The following is a 22338-nucleotide window of genomic DNA, read 5'->3' on the forward strand; positions in this document are numbered from 1 at the left end:
TTCAAAATTTGGCTGGCTTTTCCTTCAGGCTATCATGTCTAAGGGATGCTTTGGATTTTCCAAACTCTAGCCTGCCAATCTGGAACTACAGATGTATACTCCAGCTTCTTCTAAGAGAGAGGATTTTCTTTGATTTGTTAAGATGTAGCATGTTTCTCTGTACACTCTATTGAATCAAATGAATCATCAGAATGACATAGACAATGATGTCCTTGGTTTCTGGGGAACTGAGCCTGCTTCTCTCCAAAGACAGCTTAGCTGTTCTCACTGAGAAAGGTGAAGGTCAGAGGTACTAGAGTAATGGAGTCTAAGTTTCGCTTCACAAGTGGCTGGCAAGCTAGAGGGCAGGCATAGACCTTTAATTTATAAATGAGGGAGAAACCCTGTGGGTATCAGGGAAGAAGAATTCTTTCACTGGTCCAGGTACTACTTCCACATTGACATGTAGATAAATGTGCCCCAAATCAAATCTTCTGCAATGACCTCGTCTGGCTGCCTGCAATTTCCCCTATTGACACACTGGATTTATTTCTCATTCCTCTAAGTAAACAGTTAAACCTGTTGTGGATTCCAGTGAGTCACATACCATCTTCTCTGCCACCTCCGTCCAGGACTCAGAATTAGCCATTGCTAGGAAACCACAAATCCCAACTCAATCCTTTTACCCAGCCTCAACTCCTTTCACTGGCTGGATGTCATTAATTTGAGAGCAAATTATTAGAAACCTGGAAAACAGTTCTGAAATGCCTGCAGATTTATGATGAAGTCATTTCACAAAAGGTCACAGGCAACCCTGCTATAATTAAATCTTTCATTAATTTTTAAAATACACAATAACTTACAAATGCATCATAAATTAACCAGATGACCTTGAAGAAATTATTTAGAGCACTGCTTCTTCAGAAGCCACTATCTAGCAATTTCCTGAATTTTTATTTTATGACTGGGATTTGTCTATTTTACACTATTGTCTTTGATTGGGTTCCAGTAGCCTGTTTATTTCAAATGATTTTGTATTAATTCACTCAGAGCACTAGTTAGCACTGGAAAGTGATGGTGGATAGTTAAAACTCTCCCTTCCTTTAGGTCATAGCCTCGAAGGTTGAGTAACTGTGACCCACACAATCACCCAAATATACTTAAATGTAGCAGCTCTTTCATTATCTGGGAGATAATGTGTACATTTTGATAAATGATTTTCCTTTTCTCATTAAAAAATTAGAAAACTGGGGATCCCTGGGTGGCTCAGCGGTTTAGCACCTGCCTTTGGCCCAAGGCACGATCCTGGAGTCCCGGGATCGAGTCCCACATCAGGCTCCCGGCATGGAGCCTGCTTCTCCCTCTGCCTGTGTCTCTGCCTCTCTCTCTCTCTCTCTCTCTCTCTCTGTCTATCATGAATAAATAAATAAATCTTTAAAAAAATTAGAAAACTATAAAAATGTATAGATGAGAAAATAAAAGCCCCATTGGAGGTAATCACTCTTAATATTCTGTGAGGTTCCCTTCTATTCATTCCCAGTGTTGTTATTTCTTAGACTAGGATATAAGTGATCATCAGAAACCATAGTCAGGATTGGAATTGCAGGAAGTTAGAGGTTTATGGCAATCTCTCTCTCTGTCTCTGTCTCTCTGTCTCTCCCTCCCTCCTTCCCTCTCTCCCCACTATCATGTGTACCCACCACCACCACCACATTAAAAGCTCATAATTGGATGATAGAAGAGATTCCATGAACTCTAGACCTGAAATAAAACTCACATAAAACTGTTCTTTCTTCCATAGGATGTGCAAGAGGCTTTAGAACATAAACTTCCCATCAGCAGAGCCCTTAACTATCCTATGTATGCCTCAGTCTAACTCCTGGAACTCTTAGAACAGTGTCTATCTTGTAGTGTGTATGCAAGGCATCCTTTGAATAAAGAACTAATACATGTTTTTGTAATAGGGGCTTGATACATGTAGATCCCTGAGTCCTTTTCTAAAAATCTAGTTCTCTCTGGAAGGCCAAAGTCCCCCACATCTCCTCTTGCCTCCTGCTCCATTAGGCTTCTTCTCTGCTTCCATGGAAGATGCTCCTGAGAACCAATTTCAAATCAAAGCAGAAACAGTGGTATTGTGGGAAGGCCAGCCATCAGCAGCCCACAGTTGTCACTATCCAGAAATTCAGGCCACATCCCTGGCTACTGGTGTGTGTCCATGCCACCTGTTTGTTTTCACATTAGGGTATAGATCGGCTTAGCACTAAAGGAGGTCAGCAGATGCTATGGAATTGCATGGAGTGAAAGTGAGACAGGAACAAGACATTCATAGAAATAGGCAGGGGTCAGCAGCTAGGGATCCTGCAAGCAGAACCTGTGTCAATGGCAGGATGCTCCGATCCATGAAATGGTGGACAGAGGCAGGGATTAGAAGGTTTGAAAATAAGTCCTAGAAGAGGCAGAGAGCAGAGGGGAGAGTAAGAAAGAAACCAAAAGGCATCAGAACTGACAAGGCATGGAAGAAATCTGAGTTTTTAGGATGAATTTAAAGAATCATTCTATGTCCAAACAACTGCAATTATGTTCTAAAAACTTAATAGATTCCTTCAATGGGTTTGAAAGTTTAAAGTCCCTAACAGTGGGTTAGATACTGTGGTCTGCTAACCTGTGAATGATTAGTCAGCAGTTGGGGGTTGAAAGGGGAACCTCAGAGATGAAAACAAGAGGGAGAAGGTGGATGTTGAAGACAGGAGGAAATACATGGGAATCAAAAGAGCTGGAAGAAAGGAAAAGGTATACCACCTGGTTTCCCCATGGCATTCTATTTCTCAGTCTCTGACTCTGTGTCAAATCCTGAAACAAGGGCAGCCTGGGTGGCTCAGTAGTTTAGCCTCTGCCTTCAGCCCAGGGCATGATCCTGGAGACCTGGGATCGAGTCCCACATCGGGCTCTCTGCATGGAGCCTGCTTCTCCCTCTGCCTGTGTCTCTGCCTCTCTTTCTGTGTGTGTGTGTGTCTCTCATGAATAAATAAATAAAATCTTTTTAAAAATTCTCTAAAATCCTGAAGCAAGAGATAAAAAGAATCTTAAAAAGCGTAAAATTCATCCCTTGCCCTTAAATGTCTTCAGTTCAATTCAATGGTATGATTCACTCCCCATGCACCTGCTGAGCACTAATCATGCATAAGCTTCCATGATCAGGCTCTGAGAGAGGACCAATAAGACCCTATGAATATCCCAGACTGAAAAAGACCTCACACTCCCATTCTGGAGATAACCAATATATACAACACTCAGCAAACAGTGCAAAAATCAAGACAATGGTAATTCTCCATGACCCAGCAATCCCATTTGTAGGTATGTAGCTCTGAGAATTCTACGGACATACTGGGAGGCATCTGCAGAGAGAATAGTACTGTTTAAAATAGTACAACACTAGAAACAATCGCAATGTCCATTGATAGGAGAATGGAGAAATAAACTGCATATTCCTATCATGAGAGAATGCCATAGAGCATTAAAAGTGTCTGGACCAGATGGATATGCCCCAAGATAGGTAATGCTGAGTGACAGACCCATGTAGGAGAATGGTAACAGTTAGATAAATTACATACTTTAAAAACACATAAAACAATACTACATATATTTCTGTGGATAATTAAGTACATACCAAATGTGTCAACACACTCACTAGAAGGATATGCATCTAATTCATGGGCATTCACTGATCTGTGGAGGGAGTAAGGGAAAAAGATCTGAAAAGGGGACACTCATGAAAAGACCACCTATTCTGGGAGTCCCCGTATCATAATTAAAAAAAAAAAGTCTGAAGCCACAGCCATAATGTGTTAGTATTTATTAATTCCTGATTGGTACACTGGTGCTGATAAGATTATTCTTTGTACTTATATTTATTCCATTTTTGAAACTTTTGAAAAGAACTGCAAGAAACAATATAGGTATGAAATCGTGAATAGAGAATCTATCCTGCAAACCACAAATTGAAAATCTTACAGAAGCCAGAAGGGCAGCTTAAATGGACCATGAGTGAGCTGAAGCACCGCAGCAGATACATGCATATCAGGTGAGAGGTGGGGCACCACACAGCATGCCCAGTCCAAAGCAGGCAGCTGCCATGCAACTCTAGAAAATTGTTAGACTGTGGGCATTTGGGTTCAATGTTGCCAGATGTTTCCAACTTTGCAAATTTTGGCTCCATTGAGAAAAGCACAGACCAAACTAAATACACCTGGTGAGTCAAACTCTGCAGCTGAAGAAAGAAATTCAGTGAAAGAGAATGAGTAAGAGCTGAAGGAACTGAGGAGGGCTTCAGGAAAGAGGTGACCTGCCTATGAGGTTAGGATAAGAAATGAGGATACTTCCAAATGATATCAAATGATTGGCCTATTCAATATTTCAGAAAGGGGTGTCCTGGGAGATGTAGTTTGTGAGTGGGAGAAGTTTATAGAAACTGGGTCAAAAATTCAAATTATATTTGTAACAAGCCACATACGTTAAGCTCCATGTGCCCTCTCACTCAGAGACAACAAATCACAACCTGTGGGACAAATCTGGCCTGCTATCCATTCTAGAAGGCCTACAGCTAACAATGGTTTTTACATTATAAGTGGTTGTGGAGGAAAGGGAAATGAAGAATGGTATTTTATGACATGCAAAGATTTCATGCAATTCAAATTTCAGTTTCCATTGCTAAAGTTTTATTGGAACACACTGATGACCATTCATTTGCATATTGTGAACGGCTATGGCTCTTTAGACCCTAGATTGGGAATCAAGTAGTTGCATCAAAGACTTTGTGGCCAGCAAAGTCTAAAATCTTTAGGGAAAATCTTTGTTGATCCCTATCTAGGTGGCCAAATTCTTCCCTGCAGGTGACCCATTTCTCATTCATTATACTACAGAGACTACAAACATCGCTAATGTCCCTCTGTGGAGATTATTTCACTTAATTCTCAACATCCATGACAAGAAAGCCAAACTCAGAGAGAGAGCAGGTAAGGTTTCTAAGGTCACATGGGTCATAAGTGGTACCCTTAGTGCTAGCTATGGAACGTAGAGCCCCAAAATCCATGGCTCTTGACCATCATTCCTTCCCACACAGCAGTTTGTTGGTCAAAAGAAATCTTTTCCTTCCAGGCTGTTGCCAGCCTCCCATACATCCTAGTGACATCCAAAAGCTCCTATACAAGCACACATTCTGCCTCTGTATTCCCTGGCACAAACAGCAGTGTGCTTCTGTGATGATGGAAGTCGGCTGACAATGTGGAGGATATGAACCCAGCAGCCAGCCTGAGATGCAATGTCTTCAGAGTTCCACTGGATTTACCGATTACTCGAATGACTTACTTTGGGCAAAGTAAAATCAGGCTCCTCCAGCAAACAACAGAGAATTGAAAAACAGATCAATGGAAGTAGCGCTGGTTCATTTCCAGCGACTTTATCGAATGCAGTTACCGAAGGCTAAACAATGCATTTATGCTCAGGGTTGGGCCTCTGCGTTGCGCAAAGGCTATATTTAAGGGCATGTTCCCTGCTAAGCATGTGGTCACAGTCTCTTAAGTGGAAAGAAGATCTTCATTTTTTTTTTAACCTCTGCATCTTCAGGTTTTGCATAATTTTCTAGGCAAAATGTTATCTCTCCCCCTTCACTGTGGCTATTAGTTCTGGTGGTGGAACAATGGATCAGAGATTTATGCCAATTAGAATTGGATTTATACAGGGAGTCAGTGAGGCAATTGGCCCTAGACAATTTGCTATAAGCATCTCTAGCTTTCCTACCACTCATTCTCCTCTCTGCAGGCCAGGCACAGTCTACTATTCCATGTTTGCTCATAATGCTCCCTCTCCTTCTCTGCAGAGCCACAAAGCTGTTTCTAACTATTCTATCTTTAATCCCTTCTTTGATATCCAATGGCAACTATAATTTGCCCTGTACCTTCCGATTTCATTGTGGTCCAGTTCTAGCACATGTTCGGCATCTTTTCAAACAGGTTGTGTTTAAGTGGGTCTACTGTGACCTGACCTGATGTCTAGAGCACAGTGGCCGCCCATCAATACTTAGTGAATAACTAGCATGCTGCCACTTTTTCCCCACACACCATGGTCCTTTACTGAACAAACCTTGGAGAACTCTAGTATCTTTCCTCCAATTTCAGCTCTGAGCCTGATGCTTGAAATTCACATTCTTTGCACTCAATTTGCCTCTTACTGAATGTGCGAGGTGAGCACTGAATTTGTCTGAGCCTCAATGTCCACATCTGCCCAGTGGTGACAATCTAAAGTATCTGGCATGGTCCTTGGGAAGAATCCATGAAATCAAATTTGAGAAATCCTCAGATACCTGGCACAAAAGAAGGTGTTAAACAGACACGGGTTGGTAAGAAGATACTTCTTCTGGCAAGAAATGCCCACTTTCTTCCAGGGAGGCAGGTATTCCCTCTTGGTTTCATTGTTTTTTTTTCCCCTGAGAGGCTGCCAGGTTCTCCCTGGCTCCTGTAAAAGATCAGCTAATTCACAGCCAATTGGTTCAAATAGTTCACATCAAGAAAGAATTTCAAATGTAGCTTTGAGGATGCAGGAAAGCAGTTTTTTTTTTATTTTTCCATCTGATTCCATATCTAAGCCATACAAAAAAAAAAAAAAAAGAGCTTTCCTTAAAGTGTAATTTGGGGCCAAATAATACACCAAAGAGGCCCAAGTGCTCCAGCAGCACAGGCATCTCATCAGCTAGAAAGCCACTGCCTGAGATGGCAATAGGCCCTCTGGCTTGTCAATCATCCAGCCCTATTCTCAGCCTTAAGTAATAAGAATGGTCACATTTCACAATGAATTAGGCTAGACTAGATGGTTCCTGTCAAGGTTACCAGGGAGATGTTGAAATAATAACATTTGAAAAGACAGTGGAAAAAAGAGCAATAAAAGTAAGCAAATCTCATGCCTGCAACCTGGAGACTGTCTTTCTCACATTAATTCCCCTATCAAGCTAGTGTTGGAAGGTACCATGCTGCCCAAGCACTGGCCTCCAGGAGGGGCAGAAGCTGTCAGAGTCTTCTGAAAGGTGGAGGAAATCAGGGATCACTCCCAGGAGGGGCCTCATTCTCCAGCTGCCCCTTTGTGCCCATGCATCATTCCACCCCTTGCATCATCATCTTCCACAGGACACCTCTGCATGCAGAAGGCTCCAACTCCTACCTAACCCCCAGGTCCCCATAACTTGCAACTACTGGATTCTGATCATAGCACTTCAAAATCTAAGGAAGTCACTACAATCGCAATCACTTGCCACTGGGAAAGATCACTGAGGATCATAAAATGGACTTGTTAATTCATTCACTTACTAATTTAATCATTTAATACATGTATACCATTAAATCCTTAGTTCAAGCACAAAACTGATAAACATATGACACCCATTAGCAGGATACACACAGGTCCTCCCTCGTAGAATTTAAAAGCCATTCATGTGTTTACACAGATACACGCATGTGTCTATCTGCCTGTTTTAAGAGCAGATAAAGGTGGAGGAGGAAATTACCAAAAAAAAAAAAAATACCATTTTCATTAATATTTATTGTTTCAAGCATTTGAAGGAAAACTACATAGGGCTAAGACAGCGTATGGCAAGGAGTCCCCAAAGTGATCAGATGGGCCAAAGAAGGTGTGCTAGAAGAGCTGATTCTTAAGCTGAGACCTGAAAGATACCTAGAAGTTTGGCTGTTTAAGTGTGGAGTACAAGTAAATTCTAGGTAGATACACAGACAAAAACCTCAGGGCAGTAAGGCACTAGTGGATCAGAGAAAGGTGGTCAAAATATGGGGGCCAGAAGTGAGGTCCCAGGCATGCGGTCAGTGTAGATATTTATAGGCCATTCAATGAGTTTGGATTTTATTCTACAGGCAATGGACAGCCTTCCATGAGTTTTGAGAAGAGGAGTGGCATTACTATATTTTCAATTCCAAGAGCATCACTTTGAATAAGGTCAAATTCCTACACATAACCTAAGAACCCTCACAGTACCAATCCCTTGACACCCAGTCATATGCTCTTATGTGGCTCTTTCTTTTTTTGTGTTCTTTGTCTTGAATCAGTCATTCTTTCAACAAATAATTACTGACTTCTCACAATGTGGCAATTCCCCTTTCAGGAGGAGTACTGATGTCACAGTACTCAACAAAATGATTAAATTTTGTACTTTCTTTGACGTTCTATTACCTGTTACCTGGCTTTCCACTGGTGACCTTCTATTGAAATTTCAAGACCAACTCAATTGTCACTTTTTGTGTGTGTGAAGCCTTTACTCCCTTTTACTCATATCCTGGTTATACCCCTTGGGTCCTTTGATGATTGGTGTATCTCTCTCCTCCAACACATTGGCCTGAGTGTTCCTTGAAAGTAAAAAGAATTGTATTTGCCTCTTTAATTCCCTCTAAGAGAATATGAAACATATTTGAAGCTTATTACACAATTTCAATAATTAACTGTGTATTATTCAGAGCTTTCCAGGGAAACAGAACCAATAAGATGAGTATGTTGACCCTTGAATAATGCAGGGGTAAGGAGCAACAAGCTTCTGCACAGTTAAAAATCTGTATATTGCCTTTGACTCGCCCAAAACTTAACTATTAATAGTCTACTGTTGCCTGGAAGCTCTATTGATAACATAAAGTCAATTAACATATATTGTGTGTATGCATTATACACTGTATTCTTACAATAAAGCCAGCTAGAGAAAAGGAAATCATAAGAAAGAGAAAATACATTTATAGTGCTGTACTGGATTTATTGAAAAAAATACACATATAAGTGGACTTGTGAAGTTCAAACTTGTGTTATTCAAAGATCAACTGTATATGTGTGTGTGTGTGTGTGTGTGTATACAGAAATATACAGAAATAGACAAAGAGAGAGAAGAATTTGCGATAAGCAATTGGCTTACACAATTATGGAGGCTGACAAGTCTCAGGATCTGTAGGGTGAGTCAGCAAGCTGGAGACCCAGGAATGCTGATAGAGTAGTTCTAGTCTTGAAACTCAAGAAGAGTAGATTTTTTAGTTGGAGTTAAACACCAGAAAAAAACCATGTCCCAGTTCAAAGGCAGCCAGGCAGGAGGAATTTTCCCTTGTTCAAGGAAAGGTCAACCTTTTTGTTCTATTAATATTTGTAACTGATTGAGTAAGCCTCAAAAATATTAGGGAGGGCAATCTGCTTTGTAAGGTTCACTGATTGAAATATTAGTCTTTTCCAAAAACACCTTCACAGAAACATGCGGAATAATATTTGACCAAATATATAGGTACCCTGTGGCCCAGTCAAGCTAATATATAAAATTAATTACCCTAAACTGATAAATATTTAAAACCTCCAAATGAAGGTAACAAGCTAAACCAATAAAACCTTAGTGAGAATGAGCTAGCCTTTCTTCCTTATTGACCACTGCTGAAATACAGAGCTAGGGTTAACCATGAGAAGAAAATTACAGAATTTAAACAGTCCAAATCAGTAGTAATATTTGGTTAAATGGCAAGAATAAGCATGTCTATTCTCAAATGGCTCCCAGACCCCTAACCAGTGCTTATAGAATATGTAAAGTTTTTGAACCCCTGCTTCAATCCATGTCATTATCATTCCACAAGGGAAAGCACTGGTTAGCCCTGTTGGATCACCTGGTTTTAAAGTCATTTTCAAATCTAAGGAAAAAATTATAAATAAATAAGTAAATAAATAAACAAATAAATAAACAAATAAATAAATACACATACACACACACACAAATCTAAGGCAGAGACAGAAATTGCCTCTTGGCAATCCTTCCTGGGCTCACAAGAGTGGCTGCCTGAAGAGCTCTGACAACATCTGGATCATTTTTATACTAGAGAAACTCTGAGTTTAATAGAAAGTTAAAAACAGGCAGCCTTAATTGCTTACACTTGGTTGGACAACCACTTCCAAACTCATCTTAATTTCATTAAAGGACAAATACCTGTCTGTCCCAAATCCCATTCCTTTTCTACTTACCAGCGTTTAAAATATCTTGAAAAAAAGGTAGAAGAGGGCAGAAGCTTTGTCTGTTCTTGTGCAGTCTTACTGGGGAGGAAAGGAAAATAGGAATGCTATCTCGTCTTTTCAGTAAATGGTTTGGCCCTGAGGTCAATCTCCTCATATCCATGTGACCAGCTAAACTCCATGAAGCTGAGAAAAAAATTATTACCATTTAAGATTAGATGAACACAGAATTTAAACTGTAGGCTTAGACTTGCTAGGGAATGCCCAATCATGCTGAGATTGGTGTACATGTGATATTGTTCAAAGTAATGCCCAAGAGAAGCATGTGATGAGTCCAAAGAGGCCCCATACAAGAAAATGCAGGATAAATGACATTATGGGATGATGAGAAAGCTAAAGAGAGGGATCAGTATGTGTCTTTCATACAAAAGCAGGAAACACCTGACTTTAAGATCATATATATCTTCACTGACCAAGATTCTAGGACCATGTCAGGTTTGACTGTGATGAGCAGCCACATCTAGTTTAATAAATTCAAGCAAACTATACAACCTTCTTGAATGTGTGTACGTTTGCCTTATGGAATTTAGAATTCAATATTTTAACTCCTTGATGGCCATATCAGAGGAAGTCCTAGAAAAGAGGAAGATTTTCTTTTTATAGCTAATAACTTAGTAAAGGATAGGAAATAATTTGGAAAAATTAGCTCATGTCAGAGATCCTCATGAAAAAAAGATGGTGGTATTCCCAGGATTCCATATGCTTCCCAGAATTCATAAGAAAGCATTTTAATCTCTTGGCAGAATATTCTGGGTAAAATGACACAGTCATTTGTACATCACATTAATTTAATATACAAGCACACAAAATATGGAGATAGGAATTTCTGATTTGTCATCTAGAACTGCTGTGTCATCTACCACATAGGTACCAGCAATTTTTTAAACTTTTATTATTGTTATTATTTTATAGTAGAACTTTATAAAGGTCTTTCCAGGACCCTAAATCCTTGGGATTTCTCTCTCACTGTATCTCTCTTACCTATCTCTCTGTGTATATACATATATGTATATAAGTGTGTGAATCTGTATACACATACACTTGCATATACATGTATACCTATATATTTACCAAATCGTTTGTATTTTAGAAATAATATTTATATTACACTTCCTTTAAGTATCCAGAACTTATATTACACATTATAGCTATCTATCCACCAAATGATGAAGCTTTAGAGTCTAGGTATCAATAATAATATACTGTATCTTAAATACTGTCTATGCTTGTACAGCTACACTTGCATACAATATTGTTAACTCTTAATAAAGTGACTTCTCAGCTTAACAATAAGAGCCCATCTGTTTAGGAACTTTAATTAGAAATTTCGTTGGTGAGACAATTCTGTGTAGGGTGTACTTTAAGAAAATGGGAAGAAATTACTGGACAAAACTCAAATTATAGACTTATATCCTACCTGAGCAACAAATTCTACAGGAAATCCTTGCTCACATTTTACTGCCCAGAGAACTGCCCAGAGAAGTCTTACCATAACATAGGTTCACAGTTACAGACATCAGTTATTAACACAATATACACCTTGGGAGGATCATAGCAGCTCTTCATAGGGTTTGATATCATATGTTTCTACTTTCAACTACAGAGCTCTGGGATTTAACCCAGCACCTGAAACATAGCAGATGCTCAAAAATGACGGTTCAGTCTTTAAAAGACAAGTTCACCACCCTTGGAGTTAAGAGAAAATATTTCCCTGGCAATTTAGAAAATTCAGAGAGAATTAAAGAAGAGAATTTAAAATCACTCTTTGTTGCACTGTCCTAAATGTTTTAAAGGCATTCTTGTGGAACCACTCAGATTTTCTATTATAAATCTTTTTTTAAATAACGAGGACACTGGGAATCCAAGACATTTTCTGTACACAAGTCGTGTAGACATGAGACCCTTGCAGTGCTTCTACTAAATTTCTAAAAAGGTGAAGATTTTTAGCATTTCAAAATTTTGAAAAGAAGCATAAGGAATGATTCAATCTTAGAAATGAAGAAATGAAGATCCAACATGGCTAACTACCAGATAGGTAATCCATAGCTACTGGATTGTACAGAATCTTAACTCAGGTACCCTAAATCTGGGATCAGATATTTGTCCATTTGTTTTATTTTCTCTGATTAGTGTACCATTTTTCCATCACAGTTGAGTTTTTTCTGTCACTCTAAAATCCCAGAGGACTAGCCAGTCAACACTTTGGATGTGAGAATGGAAGTAGAGGGGTGGGACATGGCAAAGTAGTCAAGTTGGGGGCCAGATTACAACATTTGAACAAAATTGTGTAGATGCAGTTATAACAGATTTTTTTTAAGCTGATACTCTGGGAAAGAGATAAAGCACAGAACTAGCCATTTGCCCTGTTTCTGCCTCCTCCTTAAAGCCCATATAAGTCTCATACTGGAAAAGAATGATTCAAACTATAAAGACGTTCTTGAACACAAAGTTTCAAAGAACAGCAGTGTTTCTTAGAGGAAGAAGACCACTCTTTTCCCCAAAACCAGCAGAGAAGCATCCTGTGAGCCCTTCTGTGCCAACTCCATGACACAGCAGATTCCCTTAATCTTGCCCTTTAGACCCCTTTTATTCCACTCAGTGAAGATTAAGGTGTACAATGTTCTAGTCATTTCAAAGTGAGGGAGGCGAGGGCAGTATTGGCTAGTGGAGGGTTACCATACTATCCTCCCACATCCCCCTACATATCCATATGCACACAAACACAGAGGTCATCAAGTTTTTAGGGATTAAAATTAGATAGACTTTGAAAATAGTACCAATTTATTAATATTTTCTTTAAAATTCAGAAAGTACTTGGGATCTTTTTACAACTTTAAGACCATCTATTCTCGGGGTAAAGGAATGTAGGAAAATGTTCACAGCAAATTAATCTGAAGTAGAATGACAACTTTGGGTATGTGGTGTGTGTGTGTGTGTGTGTGTGTGTGTGTGTGCGTGACAGACTCCAGGAGTTTCCCTTAAAATATTCTCTTATTTCAGTATGTTGGCTATTTTATTTGCCGTCCCTGTCCCTCGCCTTCTGCGGGACTGTCCTGGAAAGAAAAAAGAGATGTCTAAAGACTGTAGCTTTCTGTTTCCTTGGATAAGTAGAAATTTGTTAGAATATCTTAAATACTGTTAGAAACCTTAACTGGTTAATTAGGAGCCTTGCTTCTCAGATGCTGTCAGTAGCCTTCTGAATCAGTGGTACAAGAACATATATTTCCATTTTACAGATGAGGAAACTAGGGACCAGACTAGAATGCTTTGGTATAGGGTTCCCCAGGAAAATCTGTGGCCTCAGTGGAGCTAGAACCCAGGTCTCAGGCTCCTATCGGCCACAGCAAAGAAGTACTCACGTCATGATTTGGGTCTCCACTCCTGCCTCCACCAGAGCGCCATCAACAAAGAGAGGAACCGAAGTGAAGCCATACTTGTCCCAGGAGTGGCCCTCGTCAAAACTCACCCTGGGTTGGGAACAAGTACACAGAAGAGATAGTTGAAAATCATACCACACTCCTTCACAACCATTTTTCAGGTTATTAAATTCTCCTCTGTATCTCACTTTCTGGCAGTTTGAATTATCAATAGGTATTCATCTTCAATATCTCCCCATATTATTATGAGATTTGATCAAAATTGCATTTCCTGGCCCAGGCAGAGACAGTACCAGAAATACAGAAATATTTCAACATATTAGGATCAAAAAACAACAACAAGAAGAAAAAACAACCCAAGCAGGAGGGCTTAGTTGGTGGAGTATCACATTTCAAGTACTCAGAATGTACCCTAAGGTTCAATTTACAGCACAATCAATTTGGTCCTTGGAGTTTCTGACACAGATAAATTGAGTAGTGTGGGGTGTACTCTAGGGGAGGGGAGGTGTATTGTATGTCTTTCATATCAAACTTTAAAAAAAAGCCATTTCCCATTTGTTCAGAACGAATGTTAGGCTCATTTTCCCTTCCCAGAGCTACATTCAGGAGCTTTTAGAGGTGGCTGCTGAGTGTCTAAGATGTTTTGGGCAATACTGTGTCATCTTTCATCCAGTGGTAAGAGAAAGGTCTAGCCCTTTTTAGTTATAGAACCTAAAACTCTTTCAAGGGAAGGTTACTAGTAGAGGAGACTGGGGTAATTTTGAGTGCTTGCTTCTTTCCTTTTCTTGTTATTATCAAGTACCTGGTCTTCCAACTTCCCCAAGGCAGCTGTATTTGCTTCATTCCCTGTGATCCTTCTTGGGTAGATTCATTCTTAATTCTTCTTTGACTCCATAACTCAGGATTCTCTGAATTCAACTGTAGTAACTCTGTAGGCTTCTCCACTTAGAGTGAGTGCCGAGTGATAACTTCTTAATGGACCTTAAATCCACCAATTCAAAACTATAATCTTGGGAGTTCACGGGTCATATAGGTCTGGTTCATTCAATGATTCCTTAACACCACCCACACATCTTTATTATAATACTTCTTACCTGATGTTTTATATATATTTTAATAAATCTATGTCTAATTTTTCCATGGAATTGTGAGCTTTTTGAGGTCAAGGACCATACAATTCATTTTTGCATTCCTAGTATCTAGCAGAAAAATGGTCACCTGGTTAGCACTATATAAATATTAAATGAATAAATTAATGAAATAAATAAAGAATGATTTACCACACTCTTCCAATCCATCGATTTTTTTCAAGCATGATTTACGCTGGCATCCATGAACTGGATGCAGAGTCTCTCTGCCCATTACCAGTCAACCTACTCAGCCTGTTCCCGATATATTTACTTCTTTGTCTCTCTCACCCTCTCTGTTTCTTTCCATTTCTGTCTTATCCTTTTTAACATTTTTTTTAATTTTTGCTATACCTAAGTCTATATTCACAAAAAAGATGAAAAGCAGACAGTCTGATGTTAAGTTTTTATGATTTCACAAGTTATCAGTGTCTGTCTTGACTTTTTTAAAACGACTTTTTTGAGTTATTTTTGACAAGTAAATATTGTATATATTTAGTGTACACCTTGGTATTTTGATAATATGTATACATTGTGAAAAGATCACCACAATAAAGCTGGTCTTGATCAACAGGAGTGGCAGGCAGGAAGGAGAAATGAGGACATGTTGGTTGAAGGATTCAAAGTTTCAGTTATGCAAGAGGAATGAGTTCTGGGGATCTAATGTACAACATGAGGATGACTGTAAACAATACTGTCTTGATTAATAATACCAATTTAAGAACTTGGTAATTTCAGACTTTTTTTTTAAGAGGCTAAAGGTTACATAAGCATCAAGCTGACCCAGAAAAAGCTGGGCAGAACTGAACTGCATTTCTTGAAAATGAGTTTCTTGCTTTAAAAGGAAAAACCAAAGCATGACTGGGAATGGACCTCACCTTTCTTGCCCTGGACCTACTTGGTTCCTAAATAATCATAGTTGGTTTCAAGTATTTTGTGGCCACTAACTAGTTAGCTGGGAGACAAATCTAGGAGATAAGAAAGCATTTGTTTAGATTTTGTTTGGCAACTTAGGATAAATTGGTTATTGTATTGATAGGAAGAAGCCAAAGTGAGTTGAAGGCCTCTGTCCTTATCTTCTCGGAATTTCCTGACAATTGAAGGTCATAATTAATACTAGCAGAGTAAATAGTATTGGATGCCACCAGCATCCCAGGGAGGGAGAGCCTTCATGCCACTGCCATTGAGAACAAGGCAGAAGACAGTCATTGTTACTTTGTACAGTAAAGACAAAAAAAAAAAAAAAAAACATGGCGTAAACAACAGTCTTCTAGATGTGAGATGGAGGTGCCAAGGAAAAACCAAGCCTAGGATGGAAAGAAAAACTGGAAGATAAGAGCCCTGTTGTATGAACTGAGTTCCTATGGAAGGATAAGCAGCATGGGTTTAGATGGAAGAATGAGATCAGAAGAAAAACTAAGAAATGCCAAAACTCAGGTGAGAAAGCTAGAATGTACAATAACCAAAGTCCTAGGAAGCCGTTATAATCTATGCTTATAAGCATAAGCAAGAGGGCAGCCCTACAGAGTCAGGGTGAGGAATGGATCCTATGATTTTCATTTATGATCAACATGCTACTTGGAAGCTCAGGATTGTGCCATCAGGTGACATTATGAGATCAGTAACTTCTAACTTGAACATTGTGAGCTGAGGTAAGTATTAAAAGCCAAACAAAACAAAACTCTCTAAACAAGATCCAAAAAATATGACATTAGAAAACTATCTTAGGTAATGGAAATTTGGGTCTGGAGGGCCTGCCATTTCTGAGAACTATTTCTTTTTGATTGCTGGGAGTTTTATCATTTTTTTAATACTCTGAAGTAAAACAGGACTACAAAATCACAATAAAAGAAACTTTCTTTGTCAAATATTTATTGATGCCTACTATGTGCCTGGTCTGGCAGTAGCCTCTGTTCAAAGGATCTAGTGGTGACTAGGAAAGGGAATGCCCTAGCTTAAGTGGAACTTACATTCTAACTTGAGGAGACAAACAATATTCAGGCAAATAGATAAAAAAATATGAGTTATAAAAAATATGAGTTATAAGCAAGTGTCATGAAGACAATTAAAACAGAATGATGTGATAGAGAGTGACTTCATAGCTACTTGGTATTGAAAATTTAAGTCCTCTTTTATGGTGACATTTAAGGTGAGATCTGAATAATAGTAAGGAACAAGCTATGCAAAGACCCAGGTGAGAGCCATTCCAGAGTGAAGATCTAATGTGAAAGTAAGTTGTCATGTGGAAAGGACAAAAATATGGTCAGTAGCTATAGATTAGTGGGAAAGTAGGTTAGCAGAAGGAAATGGAGTCAGAAAATAAGCCTGGGAAGACTAAGAAGGACCTTATTTCCAGTTGCAATGAGAGAGATATGTTTGGTTTAAATTTTAAAACATAATTTTCACTTCTTTATGGTTAATAGATTGTCAAGAGTCAAAGTGGATACAGGAAGGTGAGCAGGAGCAAAGAGTAACAATTGTTAAGAGACATAAGGAACAGGACCTGGGTAAAGGTTATAGTAGTGGAGAAAGAAAGATGGAAAGGATATTTTTAGAGGTGAAGTCAATAGGATTTGGTGATAAAATGTGTACAGGTTGCTTGAGCAAAAGAAAGAAATCATGGACAACATAGATTTTTATGGTTAAGCACTTGAGATGGGGAAATGGAAAGAAGAGGAAAAGCAAAGATTTCTGTTTGTTTCTATTTGGTCTACATCAAGGTTTGGATACTTTTTGGACTTCCATGTTGTGACATACTGTCAAGGACACCTTTGGATGGATGGATCCAAATTTCCGGGAGGTAATCAAAGTTGGAAATATAGATTTGGAAATCCCTTATAAGACCAAATTAAAGCAGAATGTTTAATTAGAAAGGGAAAAAAAGCCCCACAGCCAGAGAAAGGAAAAGAGTAACTAATGAAAATCTCAAGCTGAAAAGAACTGGGGTCACTGTCAATCATAAGATACATATTTTCTAGAAATGACACTATTGTGAAAGGTAATCAAGCCACTGTGAGTTGAGTATGTGTTCACAGATAGGTGACATGCATAATAGAAGAAACTATCCTTCTACTAAATCCTCAATACTATGTTTAGTTACAATCATTGTAGAGAAACTGACAATCAGTGTGATTAAAGGTAAAAAAAAAAAAACAGGCTGTTTCAGAAACAGGTTATATGAATTGAAGATAGCTTAGGGAAAAGAAGAATAGAGCTGAATTAATTACCATTGTCTTTTAATTTTTTTAGTAAGAAAGCTTTAGTTAAACAAGTAAAAATAAATCTATTTGTTGACTACTGAAAAGTGGCAATATCTGTGAAAAAATCAGTTGTTGAATGCATAAAAAAATCAATTAAAAATACAGATAAAGGAGAAAATATTTTCATTCTCATGACTGTTCTAAAGACAATAGTCAAATATTTTTACACAAGAATTTAAGCTCTCAAGTATTTTGTCTTGTTCACTTTTACAACCCAGACCTTAAACTAATGCTAGATAAATAATATATGGTCAATCAATGTGTGAGGAATGAATACGTAAACTCATACAATCTGACTTGAGTTGCATATCTGATCATTTTCCAGAACTTAGAAATGTTAGACAAAGAGGTCTCTTGAGGTCATTTCCAGCTATATGATTCTAAAAATCATGTACAATTCTGGATCAGACCTATTCAGCATAGCTCTGGACAGCAGAACAGGTACCAATGGGCATTAGTTACAAGTAGATTCACTATTGCTCAGTATAAAAACAGTCATTTAACAGCTAAAGCCTTTGTACAAAATGGGAACTCTCTTTCTTGGGTATATGGGAGTTGTTGAGCCTTATGGTATTGTGATGAAGTAGGGTGAACCTCTGGGGTGTCATAGAGGTATCTGCTACACGAGGTGTGAAACCAAACTACATATTCTCTAAGACCCTTCCTTATTCCAGTGTCAATGACTTTATGATATTGAGATGGGATCCACTAAAAGGAACAAAATCTTCCAAGAACAACCAAGTCCTGCCCAGAACTCTCTAGCACAGAAATAGTTATAATAGTCATTGAGAATCAGTGTTCCCCCCTTTGGTGACATGCATTGCTCCATATTATTTGATTGCAAATGCATAAGGTGGTAGCATTTTAGCCACCTAGAAGTTCTTCACAATAGTACATGCACTTCCATTTTTCAGAGGCAAGTATTGGTTGGGACTATTGCTTGCATATGCATGTGCCTCTAGACAAGACACAAGTGCTCGCAACCATCTACAGAAAAACAAAGGAACACAAAAAGCTATGTAATGTTTCATTTTCTGTTTCCAAGAACATTCTAGTGAAAGGAGTCACTGACAGCTTGTCAGGGCTAAGGAAACAGTAGGACCCCTGTCTACCTGCCGATTAGTAGCTCTGTCTATTGTGAGTTTTCATTAGAGCACCACATTTCATAAGGTTCCATTATTCATTTCACCCTAATGTATCCATGGTCTAAAGATAATACCGGATGAAGGGCTTACCTGAAACAGCACTTAGGTTCTAATCTCTATGCATCCAAATGTACATGGTCACAAATAGATGGGTTCATTTGTATGCTGTTTTGTCTTCATGCATATCTAGCTACCTATCATTTCAATTTATGGGAAACAGCATGCCTTATTAGTCTAGCTAACGCTTCCTCAGCTTTTCAATTATGACTCCTCTTTTCTCTGAAAGGCAACGTAGCTATTATTTAAATTTGAGAACCACTATACCCTTGTGTAAGAGTGGGTAGGCTGGTGTGGGTTTTTTAATGCAAATATTTATACATCTTTGTACAAAATAATGTCAGTTTGAGGCCTACACAGAAGATAGCAATGAACTGAAAACTTTTCTTGCACTTAAAATGAGCTGTTTATCTCAAAGGTTTTGACTTAATCAGAAGCTACTGGTGATAAAGAACTGCTTGAGTTTCACAAACTTGCAATTCATATGCAGTAGACAAAAATCAGTCAAGAATTTCATAAGGAAACATTGATGATAATGGTATGATTAAGGCCTTCAAAAACACGCACTTAGCCTTTGAAAGAGAAGTGCAAAGGAGAATTCTTGAATGGGTTTTTTCTTGTTGTGTTCTAATACATGTCTTCAAGAGCTGGTATTTAACCATTGAAGAGATTATTTCAAATAATGACATTCTGGTAGGCAAGTAAGCAGAAGTCATGAGTAGTGTCCAAGTTCATGGAAACATTTGTAGCATTTATGAAAAATGGCAGTGCCGACATCCTTTACATGGAGAAAATGCTATCTCCAAAGCATATGTGAAAAATCATGTTTAATACTTTGTAAGCTGGAGTAGTCAAACACAGGAGGGAGGTGGTATTCTCATTATTATAAGAGGAAGATGAATGAGAATGCAGCTATATTTTTTGAGCTTTGCAAACATTTTCTATCAACAAAGAGGTATTTCATGGAGCAAGAGAGAACTCAAACTTTGTACTAGTGCCTTTGAGAAGCACAATTTTATCCTATTTACACAACCATGAGAGAATATTAAATAATTTTCCCAACTTGGATGGGTTCCCTCCAGAAATTCTCAAATGCTCCTTTGGGAAGTGATCAGTTCTTGGGTGAGAAACTACTGCAGAACAGACTGAATGGTCTGATGGAAGGGTGGGAAGATTAACCCAAACTCAAACTCTCTCATCCCTTCACTCTATGCCAGATATTCTCTCTTCTCCTATCCCCCACAGGAAACACTACAACCAAATTCCTCTTCTTATAACAAGGAAATTTTTGTGCAAAAGGCTCTAGAAATCAACCACTAAGTAAGTACTAGGCTCCTATCACAATGAAGGAGAAAGAGCAGGAGGGTGATGGTCAAGTGTGAGATGGTGTTGCCACCCCCTTCTCTCAAGACTTAAGGGGGAGAAATCTGCTCAGCTGTCTCTGTCTGCAGGGCATTTATCATTTTTCTTATCAAGGCATCCATTGAAGTTCTTAGGACATCATGATAGGGACTAAAAACTATTGCCTTTCTTGGTTAAAACACAAATAAACAACTGAACTTGATTTAAGAGTCAAGTAATCCTCTCTGAGAGTTTAAGTGCTATTCAGTCCTCAATAGAGAAGCTCTTCCCTACACAAGGAGGCATGTCTTTGAGGTAGAAGGAATTACCTACAGGCTCAACTAGGCATTTCAGTTCTTTGGAGTCCTACCCACTCTATCTTACTCCCATTTTTTATTCCAGGCAAATATATTTCCTGAACACTCCCTCCTTTTCCTGAATCCCAGGCTTTGGTCACAGTTTTTCTTCCCTAGGTTTGCCTTATCAGTCCTTTGACTCATGGCATTCTTTTTTCAAGAATGTATAAAATAATGTCAGTCTGAGGCCTACACAGAAGATAGCAATGAACTGAAAACTTTTCTTGCACTTAAAATGAGCTCTCATGTCAGCAGCTGCATGAACACCCCCTTTCACACTAAGCAGGACTCCATCCTGTGCTAAGATCCTAGCAATATACATGGCCAGCATGCTTTAGCAGGCATTTATTGGATTTCTGTGATGTGTGGACTGTCTAAGCTCCTTATCTTGACTCTGATCTCCCAGAGGGCTGGGACCATGTGGCCTCTGTGTACTCATTAAAGTATCTGGAAAATTCAATTAAAACAGAAGAGCATCCATGTCTCCATGTCATCCATGTCTCTCCGACAGAGACCCAACTTAGTGCTGCCAGGTACTAGCTGTGTAGCCTTGAGCAAAGAATTTAATATGTCTGCATTTCAATGCCATTATAAATATGTGATAAAAAGAATAACCACATACATATGGTGGTTAAAGAACTAACTTAGATAATTCATGTAAAGGGCTTAGAATGATACCCGGCATATAATAATTCCTCAGAAACTCCTGACTATCATTAGTATTAAGTAATTCCACTCTTCTGATTCTACCCAAAAAGTATATAATCAGTAGTAAAAGGATGATAAAGAATTACAATGGGAACTTGTATATGCTCATTCTTGAGTTGGTAGAGCACTTTTCCTTACAAATGGCTCCATGCATCTTTTCCAAATTTAATATCATAATCTCTCTGTAGGAAGATAGAGCAGTAGGTAAAACCACTGCACTTTATGTTAGCTTGAGCTCTAAGAAATTTGTGATATTTGACCACTTTTGACTAACAAAAATGGCAAGATTATGCGGTTTTACTTAATAAATGGCCAAATGGAGAGAAACCTTAAATTATTGCCAAGGTTACTGAAGCTTGAATTTGGCACCTGGAAATCCTACATCTTTTCCTGATTATACTCTGATGCTTCCCAGTAAAACTCTGACTTTAAAAGGGTTAGTCAGGGCAGCCCGGGTGGCTCAGCGGTTTAGCACTGCCTTCTGCCCGGGGTGTGATCCTGGAGACCCGGGATCGAGTCCCACATTGGGCTCCCTGCATGGAGCCTGCTTCTGTCTCTGCCTGTGTCTCTGCCGCGCTCTCTCTCTCTGTGTCTCTCATTAATAAATAAATAAATCTTTAAAAAATAATAAACATAAAATAAAAGGGTTAATCTCCCAAAATGAAGGATCTGGGAGCTAAGCTAGAGTCCATTCTCCAGCTCTGGCTCATCCCAACAACTGTACTCTAGATAGCATATCCTCTACTACCAAATATTCACTCTCAAGTATTCACTTTACTGTATCTGAAGCATGAAATTCTTCTCCTTTGGCATATAAACACACATAATACTTATTCATCCCCAAAAGCAAAAACAAACAACAGAATCATCATCATCATCAAAATATCTCACAGATCCTTCTCCTCATT

At 38.7% G+C, this 22338-nt stretch overlaps 1 protein-coding gene across 2 annotated transcripts in view; it reads right to left on the minus strand.

Annotated features, from left to right (window-relative positions):
* Nucleotides 1-22338, minus strand: part of SORCS3 (sortilin related VPS10 domain containing receptor 3) — a 579951-nt gene that overhangs the window by 56750 nt on the left and 500863 nt on the right. For both annotated transcript variants that reach the window (XM_072805399.1, XM_072805400.1), the window contains exon 14: nucleotides 13419-13526. In XM_072805399.1, the coding sequence (XP_072661500.1) occupies nucleotides 13419-13526 (108 nt within the window). The remainder of the gene's footprint in view (nucleotides 1-13418; nucleotides 13527-22338) is intronic.

Source organism: Canis lupus, chromosome 29 (assembly GCF_048164855.1).
Source record: "Canis lupus baileyi chromosome 29, mCanLup2.hap1, whole genome shotgun sequence".
NCBI lineage: Eukaryota > Metazoa > Chordata > Mammalia > Carnivora > Canidae > Canis > Canis lupus.